General features: G+C 44.0%; 1 protein-coding gene across 2 annotated transcripts in view; it reads left to right on the plus strand.

The window, feature by feature from the left end:
• SPIDR (scaffold protein involved in DNA repair) overlaps positions 1-13199 on the plus strand; it is a 201768-nt gene that overhangs the window by 169967 nt on the left and 18602 nt on the right. For both annotated transcript variants that reach the window (XM_068158790.1, XM_068158791.1), the window contains 2 exons: positions 3955-4113; positions 12536-12623. In XM_068158790.1, the coding sequence (XP_068014891.1) occupies positions 3955-4113; positions 12536-12623 (247 nt within the window). The remainder of the gene's footprint in view (positions 1-3954; positions 4114-12535; positions 12624-13199) is intronic.

Raw genomic sequence — 13199 nt, forward strand, 5'->3', positions numbered from 1 at the left:
TCGGTGATGCTAACCGCATGTGCGAAATCCATAAGAACAGAACTGGTTGGAGAGACCACGAAAGGAGTTCTCCAGATGCATCGCTGAGTCTGTTGTGGGATTCAGCTGATTTCATGATAGCCATTCATCAGGAAAATCTGTTGTCACTCATCATTAAATACCTATAGCATTACCTACTAAATTAGGCTGAGAGATCAAATGATACTGAGAGTATTTCATGGTTTTGTCATCATTTCTTTATACCGCTTGAAAAAGTGTGCTGAAGCAGGGAAGGTGTTCGTGAAGTTCTCTTCATAGCATTAGTCTGGGACAGTCCCCATCCTCTAGTCTGAAATGAGGCATCTGAAGGTTATTTGTGAAATTCTTCCAGGTGAGTGAATGTAAATGCATGATGCAGAGGAATCATGAACAGCATTTTTGGATGCTGTTAGAACCAGTGCTGTATAGTGGATGTCTGCTTGCCTTCGTGGTGCTAATAGAGCAGAAGGACTTGGAGTCTGATGCAGTAGGTTCTGCTACTCTGCATTTCTTCATGTTGACAATAGTAATGAATATGTTACTAGTGTGAACACAAACATTGGTGATGTAAGCCTCAATGGACACAGTTCTGTTCCTTCTATTGGTCATAAGATGACCGTTCTTCCATCATATGATCTGATGATGTTGTGTATGCAGCACAACATCCCAGAAATGGGAGCTTCGTCCTCCTAATCCTGTCTAAAAAACTATATCCTTGTCTAGAAGTAGTATTCTGTGTAAGTAGGAGCTTAATTCTACAGAGTTAATTTTTCAAGGAGCTGCTCTGATGATGATGATTGTTTTTTCCCTACAGTATTCCTCTGGCTAAATCAATTTCCTAGCCTAGCCATCTACACTGCCACCACAAAGGGATGGAAATATGTGGCCAGGGATGTGGGGAGTTGAGACTCCCATGTCTGACAGCAGCCATCTCTTTGTTTGGCTTAAAGAGACTGGGAAAATGCACTTTCAGAGGCTGATGCCTTCAGCACCAACCAAGCTAATTTTATTTGGGCAATTAACATGTCCCAGAGGAATTAATATGAGCCTGGTGCCAGCTAGTCTGAGACTTACTTGAATTCAGTTATGTCTCACTAAAGATAGGAGAAATTCCAGTGATCAGTTAAGAGACTGCTGAACCGATCAGATCTGGGACACTGACTCTGTTGGCCCTTGCTTGCTCCAGGATATGGAGACCTAATTTTTCACAATGAACAGCCACTGAATGTTTTGTTAACGTAGGCAAAACTGTTGGCTTTGTTTTTTAATGTCCCACTCTGTCTGATTTTCAGAAATGTCCAGAATGCCTTAGCTCTGCTACTCCAAACAAAACAATAGCATGAGGAGTTTCAGTCAAAGCAGTTAAAACTCAGGACTGCTTTTGACTGACTGCCATGGAAGGCAGCAGGCAACCGGAGTGTCTTTGCTTCTGGGCTGGCATGTTCATAGCGCAGCAGTCTTTGTTCTGTTGTGGGAGATGACCTTGTGGTGTAAATCCAGAAGGCATCTCACAGAGGATTTTACATAGAAAAGGCAAAGAGTGGTGGGGCTGTTGTGGACCCAGGTTTGTGTTGTTAGGACAGTCACCTGTTTTCTAGGCTGGGAACACAGCTCAGCCCAGAGGTGAGGGTATGCATCCTACCAGCCTGCACATCACAACAGCATTTGGTTTCCTCCCATTTGTTATTGCTCAGGGCAGAAACAGTGTTTCATGGCTCTAATGGACTTCTTTACCTTAGCAGGCTGTGGAGGATTTGCACCTAAGCTTTCTTGGCCTGGTGAAGATTCTGTCTGTGTGGGACACTTGTAGCTGTAGATACAGACCAAATGCAGGAACCTTCATTTGTGCTCAGCCCTACCACTCCCTGCTCCTCAACACCAGCACTAGAATCTAAAAAAAAAGAGGACTCTCAGTTGGTGCTTGCACAGTTCTGATGCCCAAAAGACTGTGGAGTTGTACCCTATGCCAAATACAGCCCTCTGAAGGGTGCAAGCCAAAGCCAGACAGTTCCTAATGAACAAGGGCACTGTGACTATTAGTCTTCCACGTACCTAAACTTCCCTGTGAAGAAAACACATGGATTTCTTCCAGAGAAATGCAGGAGCTCATTTCAATTATGACTTGTTTTATAAAGACATAATGACTACCACTGAATACTTTCAGGGTGCATACATGTTCTATGCTGAGCTCCAAAGGCAGCTGGAGTTGGCTTGCTCTGAACAATGGTGCTGTTCTGGAGAAGATAGTTTAGGCATGTACCTTGGAAGTGAACTTAATTCTGCTGCCTAGTGCATCTCTGAGTTTTATTTAGAAGCAAAAATGCATGTGCTACCCTCAAAGGTAATTTTTGTCTGCCTTTGAAAATTTTCCATGCTTAACTGTCTCTTTCTGGGGCAATTAAAGCCATCTTGTAGACAGCAGCCTCCTTCAGCGCTGCGTGACTCATGCTATCGTGGCTGCTCATCTCAGGTGCCCAATCTTGTGAAATGCATTTTCGACTATCTAACTGTATGACATCCTCTGATTTTTGCCTTATCTGCTGTGACAGTAAGATCTTCTCAAAATGCCAGCAAGTTGGTTAAGCAACACTTCCCAGCCCTACAGCTCCTGCTTCCAAATATTGCTGCAAACTGTTTGTTTAGCAGGTTCTTTAATTACCTCCTAAAATAGTTCCTCTGGACTCCTTCATACCCAGTATTCAACATACTGAGATGCAGCTCCATGATTTGGTTTTGGGGTTTTTTTTGTTGTAGAAAAAATGGCATTTCACTCTTCTTTTGCATCCTCAGGACATTTAAGAGAAGAAAAAAGCTCTAGAAAATGCAGTGCTTGCTTTGGTGGTTTCAGTGTCGGTGATTATGGCTTGTGAAATAGATTCTTTTGTGTGCTTCTAAGCAGAATTTTGATGTTTATGCACACACACAGGTTTGGTCCTTGCAGAATTCACCTCAAATGAGGCAAAAATTCAACTGTTCTACTTTATAAGTACACAAACCACATAGTGCAGAGCAGCTAATTTATCTAATTGCCCACGCAAGCACTTTGGCCTTTTGGGTTTTTCAGTCATGCTTCTCTGGTTCGTGGCCCTATTACATCCCCAAAATACACATGAGACAACCTGTTGGAGCGAGTCCAGAGGAGGGCCACAAAGATGATCCAAGGGCTGGAACACTTCTGCTGTGAGGATAGGCTGAGGGAGCTGGGGGTGTTCAGACTGGAGAAGAGAAGACTCCAGAAGGACCTTAGAGTTGCCTTCCAATACCTGAAGGGATCCTACAGGAAGGTTTGAGAGGGAGTTTTCATAAGGATGTCTAGCAATAGAAATAGGAGGAATGGTTTGAAGCTGGGGGAGAGATGGTTTATACTGGATCTTAGGAAAATGTTTTTCAGTACAAGGGTGGTGAGACTCTGGAATTGGTTATGCTGGGTGGTTGTGGATGTCTCCTTCCTGGGGGTGTTCAAGGCTAGGTTGGATGAGGCCTTGAGCAGCTGAGTCTAGTTGAGAGGTGTCCCTGCCCATGGCAGGGAGGTTGGAGTAGATGATCTCCAAAGTGCTTCAAAGTCATTCTATAATCCTGTGATTATCCAGTATGTAGAAGAGGACCAAAAAAACCCTATTTGTACTCAGTGGAAAAAAGGCTGTGTGCAACTCCAGGGCTGTAAATTCAGACCAAAGCATCAGGACACTGAAGTGCTACAACACTCAGTAATTTTTATTCAGCCATGCTGCACACACACACATTCTTCATTATTCTCTGCCCACTGGACATGGCCATTCCATGATTTAATGATGGTGAGTTTATTGATGCATTATTTGGTAGGAATTCTCCAGATGCAGGGCACCAGCCCTCTCCTGAAGTTTGTAATAGAGTTTTCAGCAGTGTGATAATGAGTTTGTCATGAACAGAAGCCACTAAGGATGGAATGCTTTGCAGGTTGTGCCTCCTTGTCCAGGATGCCTATGGCATGTTCAGTGAAGTGCAGTTGCAGTCCCTGAGTTCTGCAGATGACACTGAGCAGTACAGCAGGAGATGGGAAGGAAAATTCTGCTGCTTAGCTGGAATGAAAATTCTGCAAAGAACTACAAGAGGAAGGTAAGAACCAGTTCCTGGGGGAAGTGTGTAGTGTGCTGTGGCATGCTGGGGTGTTCTGCCTTTATATTCATTTCTGTGATCAATATTCTTTGGAACAACTGAGTCTGGCTTTGTTCAATTAAATCTTCTCATTGCCATTTTTTGGGGCACCCGATAGTACTTGAGCCAACCATCCTCCAAAATGAGCAGAAATGAGCTAACAGATCAGTCCACCCTTAGCAGAGAAGGGAAGAGAGAAGGCTTGCCAATACAATATCTCATTAAAAAAAACAAGAGTGTTTCACAGTATCACAGTATCACAGTATCACTTAGGTTGGAAAGGACCTCGAGGATCATCAAGTCCAACCTATCAACACAGACCCCATGACTAGACCATGGCACCAAGTGCCACGTCCAATCTCCCCTTAAACGCCTCCAGGGTCGATGACTCAACCACCTCCCTGGGCAACCCGTTCCAATGACGAATGACTCGCTCGGTGAAGAACTTCCTCCTAACCTCGAGTCTAAGCCTCCCCTGGCGCAGCTTGAGACTGTGTCCTCTTGTTCTGGTGCTGGTTGCCTGGGAGAAGAGGCCAACCCCTTCCTGGCTACAACCACCCTTCAGGTAGTTGTAGAGGGCAATGAGGTCAGCCCTGAGCCTCCTCTTCTCCAGGCTAAACAATCCCAGCTCCCTCAGCCTCTCCTCATAGGGCTTGTGTTCAAGGCCTCTCAGCAGCCTTGTTGCCCTTCTCTGGACACGTTCAAGTGTTTCGATGTCCTTCTTAAACTGAGGGGCCCAGAACTGGACACAGGACTCAAGGTGTGGCCTAACCAGAGCAGAGTACAGGGGCACTATGACCTCCCTGCTCCTGCTGGCCACACTATTCCTAATGCAGGCCAGGATGCTGTTGGCCCTCCTGGCCACCTGGGCACACTGCTGGCTCATATTCAGGTGGCTGTCGATCAGCACCCCCAGGTCCCTCTCTGCCTGGGAGCTCTCAGCCACTTCGACCCCAGCCTATAGCTCTGCATGGGATTGCCGTAGCCAAAGTGCAGCACTCAGCACTTGGACTTGTTGGACTTGTTTCCTTCCTCCTCAGTAGATTCAAAGACTTTAAACCAGCAGCTCACCTCCTTTCATTGCAGCAGTGTTCAGTGCAGTGGATTTTCAAGCCCTATGAGGAGAGGCTCAAGCCCTATGAGGAGAGGCTGAGGGAGCTGGGATTGTTTAGCCTGGAGAAGAGGAGGCTCAGGGGTGACCTCATTGCCCTCTACAACTACCTGAGGGGTGGTTGTAGCCAGGAAGGGGTTGGTCTCTTCTCCCAGGCAACCAGCACCAGCACAAGGGGACACAGTCTCAAGCTGCGCCAGGGGAGGTTTAGACTCGAGGTTAGGAGGAAGTTCTTCACCGAGCGAGTCATTCGTCATTGGAACGGGTTGCCCAGGGAGGTGGTGACCAAGGACGTCATCGTCCCTGGAGGCATTCAAGAGGAGATTGGACATGGCACTTGGTGCCATGGTCTAGTCATGGGGTCTGTGTTGATAGGTTGGACTTGATGATCCTCGAGGTCCTTTCCAACCTAAGTTATACTGTGATACTGTGATTTTTCTCCAGGGCTGCCCAGTATGGGTTGAAGTTTCCAGCACAGACTTTCCCTTAGTAGGTGAAAGCTTCATTCAAATGCATCCATATGATTTTGAAAGCACAGTTTAGGTTTCTTAAGAAATAAAGAAATAAGAAATCTTGCAAGTCTTAAAGCCATTCTTATTCTGGAGCGTCCCCAGGTTTAGAGAAGTATCCTCCCAGGTAAGTGACAAATCGAATTACGATGCCTCTCGGACTTTGCTTATTCTGTGACTTCCTTTACGTAGTTGGGATGAAATAAAATGCCTTTAATAAAGAGGGGAGGAAAAAAAAAACCACAGAGAGATATCTCAAGTATCTCATGGAGTGTCTTTCTGAGGCAACTGATGTAGTGTTCACATGGGGACCTATAGAAACGTGATCGGATTGGCTCGATTTGTTCGCGCAAGCCCCCGCCGTAGATAAGCCTTTGCTGCTCGAGCCGCTGGGATATTTCTGCTGACACGTTTTTTTTCCTGTTGAAAAAAAAAATGCTGTTTCATCAAAACCAGAATGTTTCATGGAAACTTTATCTATTTTGGAGGCAATTTTGTTGGGAAGACTTTTTTTCCCCCCCCTCCCCGCTCAGGTCCAGAGGGAGCGAACATTCTCCCTCCCTCTCTCTCTCTCTCTCGTATTCTCGTTTCATGAAAACGTTCAGAGAGTCTCATTTCTTTTTTTTTTGTTTCATATTGGAACAAAAACACATTTCAAAGCCTTGAAATGTTTAGCAAAATGGAATTGTTGTTTCCCAGCCAGCCCTATTCAAGTGTGCTTTGCTTTTCATGTGTGCTTGCAGTGTTAATTTTCAGATCCTTTGGATTTCAAGCCTCCTTGCGTTTTTATGGACCTTTAATAACAAACACGGCTTCTTATTTCATTATTTTGGTGGCTTTTGGTTTGATTGGATTTTTTTTTTTGCTGTTTTTAAGTGACTTCTTTCTTTACCCTCCTCCCCCCCCCCACCCCAACCCCCCCCCCAAGCAAATTAAATAATGGCTTTGGAATTCTGGATACAAATGAAGTTTTACAACTGGCTGCTGGTGTTTCCAGTGCTCTGCCTAGCTCTAATAAGAGACAGACTTTTCCTAATGTAAATTCTGTTTCAAAGCAGCAGTCAGTTACTTCTGGCTGTTCTGAGGACGATTAGGAGGCACACTGCTGCAAATGCTGGTGGCTCAGCTGGAGCTGTGCTGGTGGTAACCCTGCTAGGAAACATTAAAAGCAAAAGGCTGGTGTAGCTTCAGGGACAGTGCAGTGGTTAAAACGTGATTTCATTGTACAAGATGGGTGGGTGGGAGGGAGGGAGGGAGGAATTGTTCAGGGGGGGGTATTTTTTTTTCCCTTAATTGTTTTAGCCTAAGTTCTGCTTTTGTAACTTGTTATTACAAGCGTTGGGACACGTTTTATGTCATCCTAGGTGTGATGGAAACCACACTAAAGCTGTAGCTGAAAGGAATATAAGGGACTAGTTATTTACAGAGAGCATAATTAGGCTGTAGAACTCATTGCCACTGGATAAGTGGGTTTCCAGAGCCAGTGGTATATCCAAGCACATGATGGGATGTGCCTGTGAGTGCCCAACCTTGGCTTGCAGCACATGAGTGAATAAGAACTATGTGGTCTGCCCTGCAAGAAAGAGTGCTGCCTCTTCTTTTTATTTTTTTCTGGAGAACACCAATTACTCTTTGGAAGGAGATGGATTTTGAACTGTTTGTTTCCTGGACTCTGACAGTGGCTTTTAAAATGGATAAAAGGGAACAAAATGTAGGAAATGCAAGGGAAAAGTCATGCCTTTTTGTTTGTTTGGTTTTTGTGCCTTTGAAGCTCATGGTCTAGAGCCAGCCAGGAATGGCTAATAAGATCCCATACATGCATTTTTGTCCCCCAGTCAGATGGATTGTAATCTCTTTTATGGAGACAGAGTGCTGCTTTATTCCCTCCATGAGCCAGGGGAGATTTTCACTTAACAGATACAAGAGATTCTCAAGCTCTCTGCATCAGTGGACCACTGATACTGTTAACACTTTCCAGATCATCATTAAGCCTCCTCATCAGGTGCTATTCAGCATCATTTTAGTCAATGCAATTCAAAAATCCTAGCTGAAAGCTGAAGCTGCATTTCAGTCTACAAAAAAGGGTATTTTTACATCCAGGTGAAAACCTGGCTGTTAACCTGACTTGGTCTTTGGAATGGGACCTACACTGTAAGATGTGCTAAAGAAACTACACCTGTTGCTCCTCTTGGTAAGGGAATGCTTGTGTTCCAAAAGCAAAATGGGATGAGAACTTGCACAGTTGTGTCCTGTCTTGACCAAGATCAGTCCTGTGCAAAATTAGAATTACAGTGATCTTACATTGGAGACTCTGTTAATGTGGAATATTGGCTTTGAATAGCCATGTGCTTTAACAAGGACTAGAGTATTGTAGCAGATCATCTGAAGATCTTCCATTGATTTAGATGGTTTTTCAGAGCAATTCCAATACCCCACGTACAACATACTCCCCACAAATGTCCCTGCAGGAAATCCTTCTCTTTCTAGTCCAGTAGAGGAAGTGGTGTTTCCCTTTGCAGTCCAGTTTCTGGCAATCCTGTAAGACAGATGGGCATGGCTGAGTCATGGCAGAGTTGCCATGGATTGCTCAGTCTCTTATTTCCAGCAGTTCTTCTGTGTCTGTCCATGGGGCTGTTGAATCAGTATTATCAGTATTGTAGCAGCTGAAATAGGATAGGATAGGATAGGATAGGATAGGATAGGATAGGATAGGATAGGATAGGATAGGATAGGATAGGATAGAATAGAATAGAATAGGATAGGACAGGACCAGACCAGGTTGGAAGAGACATTCGAGATCATCATGTCCAACCCAATTAACAGCCTGTACGTGGTTCAGGGTCTGTTTCATGACACCTTTTCTCTTCACCTCTCATTCATACTTGGCTCCAGCCTTTCCTGTTCCCTGAACTGCATTTGATACCAGAAAGAAAAAGAAAAAAAGAGAGAAAGCTCTGGTGGTTTAAAGAGAGAAGACTAAAAAATGTTTGTTGATCTGCTGCTGGTGGAGTTGGCTCCATAGAGCTGTCTGTTCTCTCTCTTGTCCTCCCACTACCTCATATGTCAGTCCTATAAATTCAACCCCTTGAGAAGGAAGAAGTGAGATTTTGATGGTGTATTGCTAGAGGCAGGAATTTGGGTTAAGAATCTGGATGCAGTACAACCACCATGTAACCTCTCTGTTTTAATAGATCCCAGGTGTGTTTCAGGTATGTCCAGTATAACCAGTAACTAACTGGCTGCAATTAGATGCAGGGTCTGAGCATTCACTGAAATGCCTCAAGGAATACATAGTCTGCTGCTTTCTACCAGAAATAAATTTCAATCAGCTGAGAGAAACTTTACTAGTTTCTTTATGTCTTTGTTGAGAAAAAGGTTAATTTTATGGGGTTAGCCCTGATTGGAGTTCCATACAGAGTAATAATTTGGACAGTTTGTGTCTTTTCACCTTGTTTGCCAAGCACTGAGCTGTTTTACTGCTGAACAGAGCAGACCTCCCTGCTGCTTTGTGCTTTCTTACAATCTAGAAACATGAAGAGTTTCTGTTCAGCAGGACAGAAAGATGACATCAATTCAAAAAAGGAAGGAGAAGGAAGAACTATTTAATGCAGGACATTAAAGGGTCTGTACAAATTTTATCCCACAGATAAAAAGTTATCAACGAGTTTCAAAGGAAGGTGCTGCTGCTGCATGGATAGTGCTAAAGTCCACATTTCTGCTGGATAGGGTAAACCACTTTGAAGGATACTCCTAAGCTTTGGCACTTCACCCAGCCTTTAGCTCACGGCTGGTTGTGCTAGCTGTTGTATTTTCCTCTAAAGGAGGTAGATTCTGACTGTTGAGTTCCACAACCAGTGTTGTGCTTGTCTGAGAAATGTCTGCATTTTCAAGTAAAGTTGGTTTCTGTTGTTTGTCACTTTAAACTTTCAAATGTTAGGCATTGGAATGTGCAATCCCCCTGTATTTGTCTGTAGCGTTGGTCACTTGAGCCTGAGGCTTTTCTTTCTTCTCTTTTTTTTTTTCCTGTCTCATTTTTCCCCTACTCTTCACTGTCTGCTTTGCACTCAGAGAGAGGACCACCACTAACTGGCTTGCCAACTGCTAGATGCTGACAGGAAATGTAATAGTAAGAACTCTCTGCAGAGCAAGGAAGTCTTAACTTCCTTCCTTTGGTTTTCCCTCCTCCAAAAAGACTGCCATCTACGAGAGCCACCCCCGGCTCTGAGGTTTTCAGGTCCTGAAACACTTTGGTAATTGCTGTGGCTAAAAGTTGAGCTCCACTCAAAGGATAATTTCTGTAATCACATTGAAGTTTTGGATATTTGCTTTTTCGTTGTTGTTGTCCTTTTTTATGACTGCTTTATGTATCAGAAATTAACTTTCCTTCCTGAGTTTTCTTCTCTTTAACAAGCACAGACTGCTGCTTGTATCTTTAGTGCTTCTGTCATGAATCTGTTTAGTAACCAGTGCTGGAGAATGACTAAGGCATATCCATATTGAATCAAAAGTACTTCTATATAATGTAATGTATTACCACCATGAGGGTGGTGAGACACTGGCACAGGTTGCCTGGGGAGGTATTGCAAGCCTGGAGGTTTTTAAGGCCAGGCTGGATGTGGCTTTGGGCAGCCTGATCTAGTGTGAGGTGTCCCTACCCATGGCAAGGGGGGTTGGAATGAGATGATCCTTGAGGTCCCTTCCAACCCTAACAATTCTATGATTCTATGATTTTCAGTGTTTTGATGTAGTATTAACAAATACTGTCATTTACTACTAATAAAGAGTTCCTGGTTCAAGCACTAGATGACCTTCTCCAAAAGGACACAAGTAATAAAAACAAAGTACCATATGTCTTAGATATTCTGATAAGGGGTAGCAAGCTGGAAGAGAGCTGAAGAAGAAGGGACAACTTCCTGTCACTTGTGCAAACTTAAAAGCACAGATGAGAGATCAGTGTAAAGTCTGTGTGGAGCTGTGGATGTATCTGCACTGCAGCAGTGTGGCTTGCTTGCTCTGAGTTGCTCAGTGTGTGACCTCTGTGCACACACACAGGCAGTTTGTGGTGCAGCCTTACCCATGCTCTGCCCTCGTGCTGCGTGTCGCGTGAGGAAGGACACTGCTGTAGCTGCCTCTCTTTCTGTAACTCTCCTTTTTTCATGTCCAAGTTAGCAAGGCCAGTTTGTTTCTCTGGACATTGGCCCAGACACAAGACAGAAAATCTCACCCCAGTCAAGGGTTCAAGAAGCAGTCGATTTGCTGTGCAGTCTCTTTCGTACCTACACAGTGTTGCTGTCTATGTTGTAATGTTCTGTTAAAACACACAAGCCCCCAAGCTCTGAGCTCAGCCTTCTCCTCTGATGAACTCAGCAATGATGCCATAAGTCAGAAAGATTTTTTTTCTTTAGCAGAGCAACGTTTTTTGTGTTTCTGGTGTGTTCATTAGTGGGGAGAACACAACTACAGGCAGCAACATCACCTTTACAAACTGCCGGCTTCCTACCTGAACGGCGAAGCTTTATTCCACAAGACCCTCTCTGAGATTTACGTCCATAAACCTTCTTACAGTGCTGATGCAAAGGCATCGCTCTTAGCACCAACTCATAGATGATACCTGGTGCTTTATGGAAAAACATGGGAAGAAATTCACTGCCCATTGTCACCCAAAGTGTCAGCACTTGAGAGTCTGGAGAAGGATTAGGGAAATACAGAAATAAATAAGCTTAAGCAGAAGTGAGCTAAAAGCAGAACTTTGAAAGTTTCTGTGACCTCTCAAAGAGAAGCAGCATATTGCAAAGTGCTGCAGCCCTGTACCAGAGAATGCCATTTCCTTCTAAACATTTACTAAGGTTACTTTTAGCAAGATTTGGACTTCATTTTTTGGAGCTGTTTCAGAAACAGTGGCTTTCTTGACTGGAGGAACAGAAAACTTGTTCTTGGAGGCAGTGTGGGGTTAAAATCCGGATCTCTGCGCTTCAACCACACAGAACAGAGAACTAGGACAAGATAACTGGGAGCTTTAACTGAAAAATGCATGCCTCTTCAAGTTGGTTATCTGCAGCTATTTCCCCTCCCTCATCTGTTTTCTTAGCCTCTCCCTTGGATATTTGTGCCTCTCCAGCCAGGATGCCAAGGCAGCCACGGAACTGCTGCAAATGACAGCGCTGGTTGCTGAAGCTACAGAGTCTGCAGTGTTTCACCTTAATATGCCAGGCTGTTAATTTTGTGTTTGGTTCTGATTTAAAAGTGGGAAATGCACAAAATAAATAGATAAAAATCACAACTAGATGAGCAGCTGTGTAGGAAGGAGGCTGCTCTCTGCACATGTACTTAAGAGAACCAAATTATCCTTGTCTCTATCTGACAATGCCTTCCCTGCAAGCAGTTACAACCAGCTGTTAGAGACAAGCAAGAAATGAAAATGTTACAAGCAGCACTTTGGGTTTTTTTCAGACTCTGTGTCCTTCTCTGGCTAGCATTTACCCCAGTTCCCCTGAATTCTATCATGTAGCAGGCTGTTCGTGGCAAAGGATTAAATACAGCTTGCTTGTCACTGAATGTGATGCATCCCTTCCCTCCCTCTCCACCCTGCAGCACAGATGATGGAGACTTAATTAGACCAAATCAAGACCAGCTTCCAGAAAACAAATATGATCTGAAATTGTTTTCATAATCATGCAATGGTTTAAATTATATTTCTAAATGAATCCTTTAAACTGTAACACTGGAAAACATTTTAAACCTGCTTTTGTTGGTCTTTTTGAAGGGCATTAGGACTTTTTAGTCTGATAGACAGCCTGTGGCCTCCAGTAGTGCCTGTAAAAGTTCCTGGACAAAGTCAAGACTCTGAAATGGTAAGCCTTGCTGTTATGGAAATGATTTTTTTTTCCACCCACAACTGCTGTTTTTGTTGGTAGTGTAATCATGTTTACTTTGGGAATCGATTCTCTTCCCCTCTTTAGCTACCGAGTTTTGTTCTACTGTTCCTGGCAAGCTCCTGGGCTAACCTGAAGCCCTCTGAATCAGCAGCATCTTTCCAAAATGGTGTAATTAACCTCTTATTAATCTTCTAGAGCTGGAATATTAGGATGTCCAGACAAATTGTTCCTCTCTTCTTCTTGCTGGAGGAAAGAGATATTAGATAGAACAGAGCCAGCTGAGAAATCCAGACACAAGGATATTAACTCTTTCGTTTGCTTGTTTGGTTGGTTTTTGTTTTCCTTTGGAAGCACTTTCCAACCTTAGATTTGAAAGCACCTTTCTGAAGTTTAAATGCTGTGAAATCAGACTGACTGCTGGAATCAATTCTCCTAGTAGTTAGGATGACTTCGCCATTGGAATGTGCTGCCCCGGGAGGTGGTGGAGTCACCGTCCCTGGAGGTGTTCAGGAGGGGATTGCATGTGGCACTTGGTGGCATGGTCTAGTCATG

The sequence above is a fragment of the Melanerpes formicivorus genome, unplaced genomic scaffold (genome assembly GCF_026170545.1).
Source record: "Melanerpes formicivorus ecotype bairdi unplaced genomic scaffold, bMelFor1.0.p_v2 SCAF_42, whole genome shotgun sequence".
NCBI classification, from domain to species: Eukaryota; Metazoa; Chordata; class Aves; order Piciformes; family Picidae; genus Melanerpes; species Melanerpes formicivorus.